Raw genomic sequence first — 18,140 nt, 5'->3', positions numbered from 1 at the left:
AATGTACTTTATTCACTAAACTGTTCAGTTGAAAAAGATCGAGTGACAAATTTTATGTTCTGTGTAATTTACCACAATTTAAAAAGAAAGATTGTGAATCTAAAACAGCTAGGACCTGACTTCTTCAACAAGTTCCATTTTTGTTTAAACTCGTTCGAGTTGGGTTTTTGTCACCTGCAGTTGAAAGGGTCTGTCTGCATCACTTCAAGCTGCAAGGACATCTGGTTAAGCCACAGGCAGGTCTGTGGTCTAGAATCAATGGCATGCTCATCCATTCCCCCTTTTACTTTAGTAACAGAATCATCACCCCCTTCCCTGCCCCCCGTGTTCTCAGGACACGAGGCCATTCCCTCTGAGCGCCTGCCCCTCTGTGGTGCTCACAGGTGAGGAGGGGGAAGAGGTGCCCACACCCACACTGCGCACAGTCCTCCCACTTCAAATACAGCCCAGCTACACCCTGAGACTTAACCTTACTGGGGTGGGTCAGGCACCATGTGGAACCATAAGCGTGCCCTGGAGGTCATCTGGTGAGAGGCTGGCCACGGAGACTATACATGGTGAATGCCAGCCACAGCAGTGATACGGACAGGCCATGGGACGCAGCTGACTCACCCTGCTGAACTGCTCAAAGGATTCCTCTCCTGGCACCGGGGGGTTCACAACGATATCCATGGCAGCCTGCCCAGACACTGGCGGGCACAGACGCACCGAGAGCAGCTTCACCAGCTGGCCCTTGATTTCAGGGTGCAGGTTGATCACCTCCATGTAGCCTCCTCTGTAGCCACACCTAGAATGTTGAAGCGGGAGAGAGGACCCACCAGTCACAGAGAGACCTCTACTAAGTGCACCCAGCCAGCCAGAATCTCCGGTAACCAGCCCCATGCCCAACACTGAGGTATGGCCAAGTTCTTGCCAATGGAAAGTGAATAGAAGTGACATGTGCCAATCCCACATCACTTCCTTAAAAGCATGCTCTCTCGTTCCTTTCTCCCACTTCCTAAGAAAGGCAGACACCAGAGCAAGAAGCCTCAGTGCTAGAGATGATGCCACGTGTTGAGAAGACAGAGCCAGCCCAGCAGCCTATCTTTGAATGACTTCGTGGGGCAAAGCCAGTCCCGGACTCCCCCTCCCTCTGAACTGTTATCACAGAGACACACTTCCACCTTGTTTGAGCCACTGTAGTTTTTTTTTTTCCTGTCATTTTCTTCCACCCTTCTAGATTGTCACAGAGCCCCTGCTTGAGTCATACAACAAATTCCCACTGGCTATCTATTTTACATATGATAATGTAAGTTTCCATGTTACTCTCTCCATACTCTCTCTCACCCTCTCCTTCCTCCCCTCCCCCCCGTGTCCATAGGTCTGTTCTCTGTGTCCGTTTCTCCATAGCCACACTGAAAATAAACTCATCAGTACCATCTTTCTGGGTTCCATATACACACGTCAGTATGCAATATTCACATTTCTCTTTCTGACTTACTTTGCTCTGCATAATAGGCTCTAGGTTTGCTCACCTCATTAAACTGACTCAAATGCATCCCTTTTTATGGCTCACTAATATTGTATGTATGTACCACAGCTTCTTTATCCATTCATCGGTTGATGGACATCTAGGCTGCTTCCATGCTCTAGCTATTGTAAATAGTGCTGCAATGAACACTGGGGTACATGTGTCTTTTTCAATTTTGGTTTCCTCAGGGTATATGCCTAGGAGTGGGATTGCTGGGTCATATGGTGGTTTTATTCCTAGTTTTTTGTAATAAGCCATTATCAGTTCAGTTCAGTCACTCAGCTGTGTCCGACTCTTTGCGACCCCATGAATCGCAGCACGCCAGGCCTCCCTGTCCATCACCAACTCCCGGAGTTCACTCAGACTCACGTCCATCGAGTCAGTGATGCCATCCAGCCATCTCATCTTCTGTCGTCCCCTTCTCCTCCTGCCCCCAATCCCTCTCAGCATCGGTCTTTTCCAATGAGTCAACTCTCCGCATGAGGTGGCCAAAGTACTGGAGTTTCAGCTTTAGCATCAGTCCTTCCAATGAATACCCAGGGCTGATCTTCAGAATGGACTGGTTGGATCTCCTTGCAGTCCAAGAGACTCTCAAGAGTCTTCTCCAACACCACAGTTCAAAAGCATCAATTCTTAAGCACTCAGCTTTCTTCATAGTCCAACTCTCACATGCATACATGACCACTGGAAAAACCATCACCTTGACTAGACGGACCTTTGTTGGCAAAGTGATGTCATTATACTTAGGGTCTATAAGTCTTCTATCGTGAGCCACTGTACTTTGGGGCCTTTTGGTTATAGCAGCTTAGCCTGACTGCTAACTAGTAGTATACTAGCTCTGCTCGAAAGGGGCATATGATTCAGGCCAGGCACCCCTTGCACAGGTTCAAGAAGTGGGCATGTGAGCAGCAACCTGAGAATTTTGCTTCAACTTTCTGATGCCTGACAAAGCCAATCCAAAGGAAAGCAGAGCAGGGAATTCCCTGGCAGTTCAGTGGTTAGGACTCTGTGCTTTGACTGCCAAGGGCTCACATTCAATTCTTGGACAGGGAACAAGATCCCATAGGCTGCATGGTGTGGTCAAAAAAAGGGAAAAAGAAAAAAGAGGAAAAAAAGGGAGAGGGGGTAGGAAAGCAGAGCTGAGAAAGAAAACAGGACAAAGCCAGGACTAGAGAGAGAGACCCACTGACATTTTTAAGCCCCCTGATTCAACTATACTCCTTGACTTTTTACTGATATAGATTTTTTAAAAATTCATTTATTTTTAATTGAAGGATAATTGCTTTATAGTATTGTGTTGGTTTCTACCAAACATCAACATGAATCAGCCATAGGTCTACCCATGTCCCCTTCCACTGGAGCATCTCTCCCACCTCCACCCCCATCCCACCCCTCTAGGTTGTCACCGAGCCCCAGCTTGAGTTCCTTGAGTCATACAGCAAATTCCCATTGGTTATCTACTTTACATACGGTAATGTGTGTTTCCATGTTACTCTCTCCATACATCCCACCTCTTCTTTCTCCCCCCGACCCTGAGCTGTGTCCGTAAGTCTGTTCTCAATGTCTGTGTCTCTGTTGCTGCTCTGCAAAAAGGTTCATCAGTACCATCTTTCTAGATTTCATATACACGTGTGAGTAATAATATCTGTTTTTCTCTTTCTGACCGACTTCACTTTATATGTGTTTTTTTTAAACCCTCTTTCATGTTGAGCTTCTGTTACTTATTGCCAAAAGGATCCTGACTGATACAGAGTCAAATCTCATGAAAATAAGCTGAAATCATTTTAAAAAAACGACAAAAAAAAACAACTTTCAGAACCAAATCAGCTCCATTAGCCATGCTTCCTTCTCTGGACTGTGACTGATAACATTCAGACTAATGACCACAGAAATAATGGTATCAGCTACCTTCTTCTGTATATGCACCACACCCACCCAACCTCAGACCACCTGATATGATGAGAACTCAGCAAAACACTTTTGGGATCAGGCTGTAGAAAGAACTGGCAAAGACTGATCCCCATCTGATCCATCACCTGGCCTTTCCAAGGCAGGAAGATAAATTCTGGCCTCTTGAAAGGGTTTTTCGTAACAAAAGTTGAAAGAAGAATCTTTCTGCTTTACCCTCTGCTGATAAGCAGAAAATCAAATTGGGTAAATCAGTCTAATCCTAGGAAATCAGGATCTAAAGGCAACAGGATACCAACTCGGGTTACCAATATCCAGAGTAATCAATAACACAGATGAAGAGATGGGTAGGTATGTAATAAACACACTTGAGTTTGAAAAATGAGTTAATAGAGAACATATTTGTTTAAGAAAAGCAATATACAGCACCTGAAAGTTTAGCAAGGAGGCACCACAGCTACCAGGGTAAACCAGAGAGAACAGCATAAACCAACTCCTGCACACAACAAATACAGCCAAGAACAGCTGGGCAAGCATCCCAGGGGACAGCTCCCTTGCGTGTGTGTGTGTGTGTGTGCGCGTGCTAAGTCACTTCAGTCATGTCCGACTCTTTGCAACCCTATGGACTGTAGCCCAGCAGGCTCCTCCGTCCATGGGATTCTTCAGGCAAGAATACTGGAGTGGGTTCCCATTTCCTCCTCCTGGGGATCTTCCTGACCCAGGGATCGAACCCGTGTCTCTTATGTCTCCTGCGTTGGCAGGTGGGTTCTTTACCACTAGCGCTACCTGGGAAGCGCCCTTGACCTGGTCAATATATTTCTTGGAGCTTCATAGTTACACTGGCCTCCAGACCCTCTCCCCTCCCCTGACACCCTGACACCTGGCACAAGAACTCCCACACGCTGGGGAATGAATGTCCTTGGCTGTAAATGCACGGGCCTGTCCATCTCAGTCTATTTTGCAGGTTCCTCCTCTCCGCCCCTAACTTCTTGAGCAGTGACGGCCGGGCCCAGTCCCTGGACCTCTTCTCTATCTATACTCCTCCCAATGTGATGTCTAGGCTCAGAGATCTAACTAACAACTCAAACACTGACATCTCGTAAACTTGAATCTCCAGCTGGTTATCAGCCCTGAGCTACAGACTCACATATCCACCTTCATCTGGACATCCAACAGGCATCTGCAAATTTTACACATCTAAAACCAACTTCCAAATTCCACCCCCAAACCTGCTTCACCCACAGACATCCTCATCTATTGAGGGCAACTCTATGCTTCATGCTGTTTGAACAAAAAACTTGGGAGTCATCCTTGACTTCTGTCTCTCACACCCTCCTTTTCATCAAGCAACACCCGTCAACTTCACCTTCAAACACACCCAGGATCCAACATCTCCCCACGTTTACCCTGGCCCCCAGTATCTCCCCTGGACTCTAACAGCCTCCTGACTTGAGTGCTCGCTTCTTTCCTGCCCTCATCACGCAGCAACCAGGAGAAGTCACACCTCTGTGCAAACCCTCTAAGGGCTCCCATCTCATTCTGAGTAAAAGATAAGCTAAGTAGCCCAGGTGATCTGGCCTCCTGTGACTTTTTGGTCTCAACTGCTGCCACTTTCCCTCTCACCCTTTTCTAGTCTCCTTGCTGCTCCTCGAACAGCTGCTCCTTCCACTCAGGGCCTTTGCAGAAGCGGTTTCCTTAGACGTCTGCATAGCTCCCCACCTCCCCTCCCTGGGTCCAACTCTTTAGTGACCAGACGCCGCCTCTCTGCATTCCTACCTCTTCTCTGATTCTTTCTGTCCTTGACACTTCGTGTTCATTTGTCTATTGCCTCTGACCTCACTAGAGCATGACTCTGAGGGCAGAATGGGTGTGGTTTGCTCACTGGTGTAACCTCACTGCTGAACTTCTGAACTCATAGCAGATGCTCAGTAAATACTGGCTGAATGAAGAAAGGGTTGAAGCTAACACTCTGGCCCCACAGGTCACAGGGTGCTCAGGCAGGGTGCATACAGATCTCTTGCATACACAGCTTGGCCACTGGCCTGACAGCATTTGTTCATTCAACCTGCCATCCCTGCCCCTCAGAGTTCAGTCACATGTCAGAGCAATGGTAACAAAGCTGGCAGAAAACACTAGGGTTGGAAGCCGCTGTAGGTCCTGTATTCATTTTCGTCACAGCCTTATTTTACACGAGCCCTTGTACAGGGGATGCCCTCACACCAGTGCACCCCGCCCTGGGAGACATGGCCTGCCTCCTCCTGCTTCTTAGATCGGCAGTGGCTGTAGACGAGAGTAGCCACCTCTGTCCAGTAGGTTGAGGCGGGGCAGGGTGGAGAAGCAGTGGGACCAGGCAGGCCCAGGAACAGCGGGAGGGAAGCGGGGGCCCACATACTCGCCCATGTAGCCCTTGGAGGTGGAATGGAAGGAAGCGAGCTCCACGTTGCTGGAGTACTCAGGCCCCATCTCATAAAGCACCTTCTTAAAGGAGTGGAATTTGCAGTCCGGGGAGTACACGTTGTCCTGGTACACCTGCAGGAGGGGACAGGACAGGGACAGTCAGCCACGTGCCCCAGAAGCTGAGCCACCCGGGCTGTGGCCGAGCGAGGGCACAGGGGCTCTGGGACAACCTGCAGCCAGGGCTGCCTGCTGTGAAGCTGGCCTTAGATGTCACATCTAAGCCAGATGTGCCCAAGGGAACCTTCCAGAACAAGCAAGGGCTGGGGGGAGGGCATGGGCTGGATGCCCTCTGGATTCTCCCACATTAGCCCCACGCAGTCTCCTGATCTCTTTATGCCTCATGTGCCAGTGACACCCGGCTGGCCCGAGCAGGCTTTCCTCCCAGAGCGTGACGCTCACCCTGTCAATAAGATGAGTGCTGAAAGCAGTTCATGGACCCGTCCTCTGACCTCCCCATCCGAAGAGCTAACCGTGCTCCTCAGTGCTTCACGGCACTCACCCAGCTTTCCATCCACCATCACCGTCATTCTCTCCTCCCTGGACTGAGCAGCACCTACACCTCTTGTCCCTCCCCGTCTATACAGTCTAGCAGGCACGCGCTCCATCTGCCCCTGGAGATGAACTTCCCATGCCCAGTTTGGAGATCAGGGAAACCGAGGCTGTCTGAGGCACTGTGGGTCAGCAGGAGGGTCAGGCCAGCTCAACCTTCAACAAGCTAGGCAGAGCTCCCTCCCCTCCCCAGCTCCTCCATGGCCTCTCCCTTCCCCATTTACCCCCCTCACTTCCCAGACCCTGAGGGAAGAGGTTCGTGCACCAGGTCACTCTACTGCTCCTTCTTTCCTTTAGAAATGAAGATTTAAGTCTATCTGCTATTGATCACAGGAGTGATTTGGTGGATAACCTCTGTGGTGGGGGGCTGCTAAGGAGCACAGAAATGAAGCTCACGTGCTAGAAGCTATGACTAACCAGAAATCACGCAGAAATGAAGAAGTGAAAATAGGATTTGACAGGTCTTTAATTTCTTCTTGCAAAGCAGGAAAAGAATGGGCAGGTTTGTCTCCAGATCTAGGGTTCAGGAAGCAGCAATTCTGGGGTTGATAAGATTCCCCTCCTCATAGGACACGGCATTCAGCCCACCCAGCACCCACTCTCCCTTCTTAAGAAAGGGGCCCTTGATTTGCTTCAAGGAACATCCTCCCCAGCTCTCTATCTGCAGGTTTGGGGGCATAGCGGAGAGCCCCCAACCCTTGCCTAGGGCCTGGTCAGTCTGCATATTGCAACCACTGGGCCAGAATAATCAGTTCAGTGATGGGTGTTTGACCTAAACTGCACGAGTGAAGCTCAGTTCTGAGCTTCGTTGAAATAACCAGGAAGATAAGCTCTGTTTCTAGGCTGGGAAGAAAGCAGGCCCGTGTTTGAGGCCAAGGCAGCAGGATGGAACAAGAGGAGCTGGAAGATACGATTCAAGTCTCTGGATCCAGCCCCACTCCTGAGACCCCACCACCGCGTTAAGTTTAAAGTAGTTTGGGCTAGATTTTTGAAACTTATAACCAAGATTCCAAACCAATATGGGATGATTTCGGTCACAGTCTCACAGGTTGTTTAACACTGAACATCCTCAACCTTGTTAGAATCTCTCCTCTGATATCTAGAAAGTTCTATAGAACAACAGACCTGGCTGCCTCCCCCAGAAGAGAAAGCACACCCTCACCTCTGAGAGCCCAGGCTGCTCTTACCTCATCAGCCAGGAGAAAGAGCTTCTCCTCCCAGGCAAAGTGAATCACATCTTCTATGCACTTTCTGCTCTGCACCTGACCTAAAAAGTCCCAAACAAAAAGCAGAAGGTAGGTTGTCAGGGTGTTTCATTTGTCCCTAGGTGAGAATTCCAACCAGAATCACTCAGATGTCTGTGTTCCCTCATGATCTTACAGGACCACCCTCCCTAGCTGTTGTGAGCCTCCAGGGAGCCCCTAGGGTCAGCTCTGTCCCTCTGACTCACTTAAGCCAGGTATGTGTAGGGAGTGGTGTTTCACACCCAACTTTGTTATTCTTCTCAGAGGTATGTGTATGGAGGGGGAAGGAGGATATATGTGTATTATTCTGTGCTAGAGGACAAGAAAACATGGACATACCATAAACAGCAGGAAAATAAAACTGAAGGAGTTAAATCATTCAGCCCTGCTCCCCTCCTTACTCCACAGCAGCCACACCATGAAAAGGGCACTGGCCACACCTTCTCCCCACACAAGCTCCGTGAGGCAGGGACAGTGTCTCTGGCCCAGCACCGACCCTCAAAGCCGGCACCCAGCAGGGCCCTCCCTGGTAAGCACAGGGGAAGAAGTTCTAAATGAATGAATGAGCCTGCCTACCAGCTCTGGCTTCTCCAGTGACCATGTGGGAGCCGTGCCTGCTGAGGACGCTGACAGGCACCCACGGTGTCCCTGCCAGGGTCTCCCTTCAGGGCTAGACTCATCACTCCATCCACCTTAGAGAAATGAGTGCCGGCAGCAAAATATTCACCCGTCAGCTCACAGGAAACACTGCGGGTTTCAGTGGGGAAAGGAACAAATGCCTCAAGGTAGAAAGGAACCCTTTCCCAGACTTCCCGGGGCCCATGATGATGTGGCCCTGGGGTGGTGGACTTGCTCACACAGCTTCTGGAAAAGTACTAGGCAGGCCTGCTGATGCTCACAAAGGACATAAATGTGCATACATGTGTTACATGTATGTATATTATCTATGTATGTATGTATGTGCACATGTATTATTGACATGTATCTACATCTTCATGCAAAGCAGTATGGAGAGTATATTACCTTTTTGTTAAAAATAAAAATAACCATATTCTTGTCCATGTAAGAATAACAAGACTAAGTCTTAGAATAATATATTGATGTATCTTATAAGAGCATGGTATGATTCAGCCAGGATTTCAGACTTAATCTAAGCCACAAACCGGTTCCTTTACTAAGGGACCAACCTGTCTCTACCAAACAAAGGCCAAGCAGGCTTCCTATGAAGCAAGCTCACGCTCTGGGAATTAGGAAGGGCAGCACCCCTGGATGCTACAAGTAACCAGCTGCTGTTCCCATAGACAGACAGGGGCTGTCCATCCTGGCAGCCTGTCCTGCCTACCACATGCTCCTGGTCTTCTCTCCCAGGGCTGCAATGCCACAAAGTGTACCCTGTTAGAATGCAAGCAAAGGTGTGAGCACCCAGAGTATCAAGGTGTGAGCGGGGTACATAATGTCAGTTCAGTTCAGTCACTCAGTTGTGTCCGACTCGTTGCAACTCCACAGCCTGCAGCACACCAGGCCTCCCTGTCTATCACCAACTCCCAGAGCTTGCTCAAACTCATGTCCATCAAGTCGGTGATGCCATCCAACCATCTCATCCTCTGTCATCCCCTTCTCCTCCCGCCTTCAATTTTTCCCAGCATTAGGGTCTTTTCCAAAGAGTCTTCTCTTCCAAAGAGATGCTCTTCGCATCAGGTGGCCAAAGTATTGGAGTTTCAGCTTCAGCATCAGTCCTTCCAATGAATATTCAGGACTGATTTCCTTTAGGATCAACTGGTTTGATCTCCTTGCAGTCCATGGAACTCTCAAGAGTCTTCTCCATATGCCAGGGGGAGTGCAAGGGCCGGGCCTCAGGAAGCCCGCAGCCCAGGAGAGGAAACGAGACCTGCTGTGCACAAATAATCCCCCATGTGATCAATGCAAACTGTGGGACAAGGACAGAGCTTATTTCTCTCCAGTGCCTGGGACGAAGCAGTCACTCAGAACAGGCCTGTGGAGCAGGAGGAGCTGCATAATCTCCAGAGGGCAGGGCGTGCCTGTGCCCAGCAGGGGGAGACATGCGCACACCACAGAGAAGACGCAGCCTTGCTAAAGGCCCCAAAGGCTGTGGAGGGGTCTTCCAAGTGCCCCTTGTCAGAGGGCAAGCCAAGGGAATGTCCCACACACTAATGGGGATACCTGTTGCTTGCACCAGCCTAGAGTCCTGCCCTTCTCTGAGCAACAGCACGCAGCTGTCCTAGGGGAACTCCCTCTCTTTAAACTCCACCAGGTACAGAGACCCAGCCAATTGGCCTCAGTGATTTAACTAGGTCAGGCACGGGCAGGTGTCCCAGTGTGGGCCAACAGAGTCTGGCCTGGGGCTTCAGTTGAAACCAGGGGTGAGGCTCCCTGTGGAGGACGCTCAGCTGCTGGGCACTGACTGGACCTGCGGAAGGCCACTTCCAGGACAGGTGCTTCCTGAGGATTCCAGCCCAGAGCAGAGCTGGGTCATGGCCTGAGGTTCCCATGACGACGACGTTGATTCAAGCGTGCTGCTTTACCCTGGACTTCACAGGTCCACTCCCTTCAAGCCTCAAGGTGAGTTTCTGTCTCGAATCCCAAAGAGCCCTGTTAGCCACTAATATTCCACTCCATGTCGACACCTTTCAGACAAAGCGGTCACAGTGTGTGGTCCAGACGAGATACATGGTCATCACAGGTAGGTCTCCATTTTCCATCCTCCATCTTCCAATAGCTGCTTTTCACACATTAAGACCCCAGAGGGGAACTGCCTGGTGGTCCAATGGTTAAGACTTGATGCTTTCACTGCTGGGGTCCAAGTTCAATCCGTGGTCAGAGAACTAAGATCCTACAGCTGCGTATCACAACCAGAAACTTAAAAAAAAAAACCTCAGAGAGCAAAACTAGCCTGAGCCTGCTTGTAACTTATTTTTTAGAAAAACTGCTTCTTGTTGTAGTTCAGTCACTAGTCTTGTCCGACTCCTGCAACCCCATGGACTGCAACATACCACGCTTCCCTGTTCTTCACTACCTCCCAGAGTTTGCTCAAACTCATGCCCATTGATTCAGTGATGCCATCCAACCATCTCATTCTCTCATTCTCTGTTGCCCCCTTCTCCCTCCGCCTTCAATCTTTCCCAGCATCAGGGTCTTTTCCAATGAGTCAGCTCTTCACATCAGGTGGCCAGAGTACTGGAGGTTCAGCACCAGCTTCCAATGAATATTCAGGGTTGATTTCCTTTAGCATTGACTTATTTGATCTCCTTACAGTCCAAGGGACTCTCAAGAGTCTTCTCCAGCACCACAGTTCAAAAACACCAATTCTTCAGTGCTCAACCTTCTTTATGGTCCGGCTCTCACATTCGAACATGACTACTGAAAAACTGCTTATATTAATATCACACTCACATGACCCCCACTTTGACCCCAAATAGGAAAGTCTCTGGTGCAGTTACTTCTCCCCAGAGAGCCAGAAGAAGATATATGTAAGCTTCTGGTCAAGAAGTTACGAAGCCTACGATATAAACTAGGTATACAGAGTATTTCCTAAGATACAGGATCTACTACTCCAAGTTTGGGGCCAGTAGCATCAGCATCACCCAGGAGCTTGTTAGAAATGCAAATTGTCAAGTCCCACTCCAGCCTGATTATATCAGAATATCTAGATGTAGGGCCCAGCAGTTTTGTTTTTAACAAGCTGAAGTTTTAGAAGCATCATTCAAGGGCAGTGTTTCTCATCCTCAGTTACACAGAATATCGATGCCTGAGCCCCTTCTCCAGAGATTCTGGGGTGTGGCCTGGCCTCTGGCATTTTTAAAAGCTCCCTTTTTGATTCTAATGTGCAGCCAGGATTGAGAACTCAGCTCTGTCATTTTCCTACAGTACCCTGGTTAGGTCCCTCATCCCTTCCCCCAAGCAGTCGGTGTAAATAAACCAGGCGAGCAGCTGCACCCATTTTCTGCACCCAGGAATTCCAGTGGAGCTTTCAGCTGATTGAAGCATCATTTGATGTTCCCAAGGAGCAGATTCCACAATCAACTCCACCACGCTTTGGCCCTGACCCAGTTTATCTCAACAAAGGAGGAGAGAGGAGCCCTTGTTCTCGGCATCCAAATAGCATCTGGGGCACATGAAGCCAGCAGCCTGGAAAGATCAAAACAGCCAGAACTGTGCATTTTTTTTTGTGAAGAAAAATATGCAAAATTAGGAGAACTTTCCAACTTCTGGAAACAGGTTTTTTTGGTTTGTTTGCTTTTGTTTTTAATATGGCATTTCCTTTTCAGGCCTCAAAGTACACAGTAATGCTGTGTCAAAGAAAAACAAAAACGCACACACCAGCAAATCTAAAAACTGGTTTAGAAAAACAAGTAGGAGTAAGGGTAAAATTAGGCCTATAATTAACGGTGATGATTTGTGTGTGACCTCAAAGAGTAGGTTCTTTGTACATGGACGAACAGGAAAAAGAACTGGTCTTAATTACAATACAACCCTGCCCAGGAAAAGGCCTGTATTTGTTCACCTCCTAAGATGGCTGGCAGCCAACTTTATGATCTTATGTTAGCAAATCTGGAGTTGGATTGGGAACCTGGGAGCAAATAAGACTTCATTATTTCTTAGCTCTTTAGTGTCCAGACATCCAATACACCAGCCACCCTACTCCCCAAGAAACTGGCGAGGAAGTAAAGCACAGACCTGTGGGGTTCCCGGGGTTGATGATGCACAGCACCTTGGGGTTACAGTGCTCTTTGGCCTGCTGCACGGCCCGCCGGAGCTCGTTCACATTCAGGGCCCAGCAGTTGTCCTCATCCAGGTAATAGTTCACCTGGATGGCATCGAGTTCGGAGATGACCGCTGAGTAGAGTGGGTACTGCGGGATGGGGATCATCACGCCTGTCCGTGACTTGCCACCCCCGGAGACCAGGATCTTCAGGATTGTCTGCAACAGAGAAGTCATGTCGTACAGGGCCACTGCCACTTTCCACTCCCATGGGCTGAACAGCGGCAGAAGCCAGAAGACCCCAAACCCTGCCTTTCACCAGTCACCCAGTGCCTGCCTCCAGCACAGCCGCATGTAGGTTTCTGAACTCCCCTGAGTCTACCTCTCCTCCTCTGTAAAATGAGGTCTGCTACGAGGACTAAGCAAAATGTTTTAAAGCTTTTAGCACAATGCATGGTACCTAAAGACTTAATACCTGTTAGTATTTTTAAAAGAAATCTTTTAAAGAAGTAGCCCAAAAACTAGACCTGCTCAGAATTATTCTGACCTCACCCCTGAAACTCATTATATATGTCTGGGGTGCAGCCCGGAATCTGTCTGATCACTAACTTATCAGAGCCCAAGACTTGGAAAGACCAGTGAACAAAGGAGTGTGAAAATGGGATAAAATACCTAGCTTCTGCCACCAGGTGGCGCTTCAACCTGGCTGTTTCCAAAATGGAATGAGCCCTAGGTTTATAGGATTCCTGAGAAATCAGGCCTGGGGAGTCCTGTGGGGCGTTAGTGGAGGTGGCAATAATTCACTGAATTAATAAGCCCAAACTCTTCTGGGTGAGTTTTCCTTTTCTAAGTCTTACATGAAGACTTAGCGCCTTTCTCAAGCTCAGTTCCTTGCTACAATGCCAGTGTAACGGCTTGATTCTTTTCACTAAATCTTGAAGACTCTTCCTCACGCCTGCCTCTGGAACCTCTACCATACCTGGGCTTCTCTGGGAATAGAGAGGCGCCGTGATGGCAGCACAGAGTGGAAGATGCCGTGGCTGGGGGCCTGAGTCCAACATTAGAATCTCCAATGCCTCGAGAGGCTCTTAACAGCAGGCAGACCACCTAAGGTTTCTGGGCCTCAGTTTCCTCCCGGGCTCAAGGAAGAGTTTAATGCACTTGAGAGGCTTCAGCAAAGGATGAAATCATTTAATAAACATCCGAAACAAGAGCCTTGGAGGTCAAGAGACACAGACAAACATAACTTATTAAAAGAAGGGAGGACAACTGAGCGGATGGCCCCCAGCACTGACTGGGCGTGGGGGGAGGGTGCTGGAAGGGAACAGGCTGCAGGTGAACCTCAGACCACAGGTTCAGCCCCTTCTCCTATGGACCCCTTGATACCAGCCCCTCTTCACCTCATCCACGGCTGATGCCCAGCCCAAGCCACCTCTTCTCTTGTCTCCTAAACACTCTCACATCTACTATGCTCCCTCCTGCCACAGTTGAAGCTTAAGAACCTAAATCTAATTATGACCCTCTCTGCTTCAGATCCTTCAGTGGCTCCCACGGCTCTTAGGACAACAATACCTTAAGACTCAGGCTCCACCTGCCTCCCAGCACGTTGCTGGTAACTGCCCCTCCCCACGTGTGCTTGCCCCACAATGCTCCATTTCCAAACATGCAGCCTCCTTCCAGCCCAAGGCCTCGGCATATGTTGACCTTCTGCCCTGAATCTGTCCCTCCCTGCCTCCCTGAGTTCACCTCTACGCAGTCTCCAGATCTCTATCTCCTCAGCCTTCCTTGGAGAAACCTTCCTGCCCTCACCAGCCCCAGGTCAGAGTTCCTGCTGCTCCCTTCTGTTAACACTTTGTCCTCATCCAGAAGAGAAACTGAAAGCTTGCGATCGGACATGTATTTATGTGCTCTTAGTGTTAGTCGGATCCAACTGATGTCTAAGCAGAGACCAAATGTGTTTGGTTCCCCACGACTTCCCCGCACCTGGCACAGTGCCTGGCAGAGGAGAGACAGCATATATGCTGAGTAAGAGAGAGGCTGATGCCAGGAAGATCACTCTCAAGTGCCCCGTGACTCCTCCCAGCTGGAGGAGGGAAACCGAGGCTGCAGGAGTGTCCAGGTTCACAAAGACTGAACACAGTAAGGACAGCAGGCTACCACTTCTCTAAAAGCTGCACCACTTCTCTAAAAGTTCAGGTGAGGCAGATAGCAGGGAGCAGAGGGTGGCCAACCTCTCTGCCCAGGCCTGTCCCCCTTTAACAGCCCACAGGCTCACGCATCAGCCCTAACGCGCAAGGCTGTTCATGTGCGTGAACGGTGAGCAACAATGAGCCGCTCTGACACGTACAGAAATGCCGTCACTAGCTCCAGTGGTCAGGTAAATGTTATCCGGGTCTGCAGGTACACCGCCATCTCTCCTGGTGATGTAGGCAGCTACATCTTCACGGATACAGTTGACGCCCTGGCTAGCACTGTAAGAGCCTGTAAGACAGCAAGCAAGACAATGACTAGAGGAAAGATCTGGCTCCATGCAGTCTGAGATATCCATATAATTAACTGGGGGTGGGCGGCTGGGGGAGGTCAAGGAGTCTCAGTGGTGCCCTATTCCCACCACTCTAGGTTCTGGAATTGTGGCAAGCTGCTTAACCACCTGTCTGGGCTTCATCCACCCATCCTGTCATCCCTCCACCTACCCAAGCATCTGCCCACTCATCCAACCATTCGCTCATCTGCTACCCATCCATTCATCCACACATCCACTCACCTGCCCACCCACCCATCTGCCCGACTGTTCATCTACCCACCCACCCACTCATCCATCCAGTATTTACTGAGAACCTACTTATACTTCAAGCATTATTCCAGGCCCTGACTTCTAACCAGTTAAATGGTGCTCATACCTGCTCTACCCACCCTGCTGGGCTTTACACGCCTTCCGCGACAGCACGAACCATTACAGCTGGGACTGCTATGGTTTTATCACTGCTGCCTACACATGGTTCCAAAGAACTTGAGAGAACGGTCACCCCAAAATGGCACCACCTGCCATCCCAGGAATCTAGAGCCCTGATAGGCACTAACCACAGGTTCTTTGGGGCTGCTGGGCATGACGCACCTACCCTCGCCCTATGGCAACAGCGTGCTCAGGCTGCCGGTTAGGAGCCAAATCCAAACCACCAGTTAAAGTGAAGTTCAAAAACAGCGGTGACCACTTTGGGCTTGGGAGTATTTTCTGCAAAGGGGCACACAGGGGCCTTTTGTGGCGCTGAGAGCGTTCGTTGTCATGATCTGGGCACGGGTTACACAGGTGTGCACACACAGGTGCTGTACATTAATATCTGTGCATTTACTGTAGGCATACAAATGTTTTCAGGATGTCAGGCCACTACTTACATTTTTGAAAAGTAACTGAAAACAGGTGCCTGCACATGCACACCATCTTTCCAGGAGATTCAAACTGGCGAGGCGCATTCTCTGGGGACGTGGACCAGGAGGCTTGGGCTCAGAAGTGGGAGGCAGATCCTGCGCTCTATATTCTTTTATCCCATTTGAGTTTTATACCACATTTAAAGAAAACCAGCCAATTCCCTCCTAAGGACTGCAGCACCACCACCAGGAGGCGCCCGGGTTAAGGGCCTGTGTCGCACTGGGCTGGCCTATCCCCTTGGATAATCGTAAACTAGGGCGGGGGAAGCGGCACCACTCCTCTAAAAGTTCAGGTGGCAAACATTAACACGCACCAAATCTGGGTGGAGAGTAGAGTCCTGTCACGTTCTTTGGGGGTACTCGAGGGCATCTGCAGACGCCACTGTTAGAGAATCCTCCTTCCACTGGGTGTCTTGATATTTCCTGGGCTCCCGTGCCCAGAAAGCTTCCCGTGCTATTTCCCTCTGCCTTCTTTCACTGCCCTCTGCTCCACTCCATGGGGCCTGGCCACTTCCACGCCAGCTAAGCCTCCTCTTCTTCCTGCCTCTAGTTCATCTGCTTCCCTGCATTCCCAGGCCTTTCCCCACTAGCAAGCTCTCTGTTCCTGCCGGCCACAGGCTTTCCATCTTCTGTTTTGTTCTGAAGTACCCTGATTCTTCAGAGCTCAGATCTAGACTTTCTCAAGAAGTCTGAGAAATGGCCTCACCCCAGCCTTTCTGATTTCTCCGGTTACCTTGCACAGATGAATCCTTGCCTCCCCATGTTGACTTGCGGGCAGGAACCATCACCTATTTCTTCTGTGCATCTCTGCAGCACCTACCCCCAGCTAGGCCCGCCCCACCACACTCCTGTGTAGGACACTCTGCCCTGAACCTGATGGCAACCTGCCCCCCACAGTCCACAGACCGGCGACACCTGCCAAATCACCCAGCATCATCGCATCCAAACCCCTTCACTCAGTCACACTCAGCTCCTAAGCCTCAGGGCCTTCGCACACACCATTTTCTCTGTCTGGGATTCATTAGCAGATACTCTTACTCATCCTCTACATGGACTTGAAACACTTTCTCCTTAAACCCTCCTTCTCCATTAGAATCCCTCGTTCAAACCCCACAACTGTCTGCTCGTTCACCAGGAACTCATGAAAACTGGGAATTATGTTTTTGTCTTAATTCTTTTCCATGTTTGTTTCTCCCAAATATGACAGCGAGTCATGAGCACAGAAACTCCACCTGCCTTCCCAAGTGTCCCTCAGGGCCTAGAGCAGCGCCTGGTCCACAGCCCGGGCTCCAAGAGGGGCTGGAGGAGGGCGTTCTCTCCCATCTCCCGCCACCCCCAGATGTGTCTAGGTTTCACCTCAACCCCACTTAAGATTCAGGACGCAACCTGAGAACTGGATTACTCAAACAAAAAATAAATGAAGCCCCAATAAAAAATAACCTTAAAGGGCATGATAAAAACACATCCAGGTGAGCCCCTTTATAATCCTTCCTTGGGTCAGGGTGGCCCTGGGCGTAGCTTCCATTTCCTTCATTTTTGTGGGCAGTGCTCAGGTTACCCAAGCCTTCGTTGACAGAGCGCCACCCTCATTGTTCCACTCTCTGCCAGAACATTGCCCTTCCTCCCACAATGGGCAGAAACACGTAGTGACCTCCAGGGTGGGGCTTCTCCACACGTGACAAGCAGCACAAACAGCAACTTGCCTGCAAGTCCAGGAGGTGGGTACAAAGTATCTCCTAGTTCAAGGATGAGGAAAGAGGCTCAGAGCACTTCCCTCACCCATCCTGCTGAGCTCCTCACACAGAACGCGCAGACAGGCCTGACTCACATGGACATGGCCTCCCAACATCATTCCCCCAGCCCTGCCTGGCTGACACAGAAAAAACTTATTGATGAGGCTTTTCCCTGGAACAAGATCCCTTCCCAGTTCCCCAGACATTCGCGCAGACAGCAACCCCCCTCCCCCCACCTCTGGGTTGCACTTCCTGGAGCCTCAGGCCGAAGGCCACGGATCTCTGAGAAGCGCCTTTGTCCTCTGGGCTGGGCAGAGGGTGCAGAGGGAAAGAGCCTGGAGGCCGGGCCTCTGAGCTGTGGCGCTGCCCTCTGCCAGCTTGTGGTTTAGGCCTTGCCCCACAAGGTGCTGGCCCACACCCCACCCAGGCTGGCTGGCAGGGAGGCAAAGGGCGGCGGGCCCCTTCCTGAGAGGGACATACGAAGGACACAGGCTTGGACAGAGGGCTGGTGGGGTGATCACAGCCAGGAAGGCTAAGCCTAGTGATGTCCATAAAGGGACAGAGCAGAAAGGGGAGGGGAAAGGCAGGGAGGT

The 18,140-nt window shown here is 50.1% G+C and overlaps 1 protein-coding gene across 1 annotated transcript in view; it reads right to left on the bottom strand.

Moving 5' to 3' along the window:
• The window catches only part of GPT2 (glutamic--pyruvic transaminase 2), a 34,724-nt gene that overhangs the window by 5,716 nt on the left and 10,868 nt on the right, over window positions 1-18,140 (bottom strand). The window contains exons 5-9 of the mRNA XM_055551906.1: window positions 14,736-14,869; window positions 12,364-12,607; window positions 7,612-7,691; window positions 5,811-5,947; window positions 613-787 (exon numbers count right to left, since the gene is read on the bottom strand). Coding sequence (XP_055407881.1) covers window positions 613-787; window positions 5,811-5,947; window positions 7,612-7,691; window positions 12,364-12,607; window positions 14,736-14,869 — 770 coding nt within the window. The remainder of the gene's footprint in view (window positions 1-612; window positions 788-5,810; window positions 5,948-7,611; window positions 7,692-12,363; window positions 12,608-14,735; window positions 14,870-18,140) is intronic.

Source organism: Bubalus kerabau, chromosome 17, assembly GCF_029407905.1.
Source record: "Bubalus kerabau isolate K-KA32 ecotype Philippines breed swamp buffalo chromosome 17, PCC_UOA_SB_1v2, whole genome shotgun sequence".
Classification (NCBI taxonomy): Eukaryota; Metazoa; Chordata; class Mammalia; order Artiodactyla; family Bovidae; genus Bubalus; species Bubalus kerabau.
Note: the sequence above shows the minus strand (reverse complement) of the source record. Positions and strands in the feature narration are given on the sequence as shown.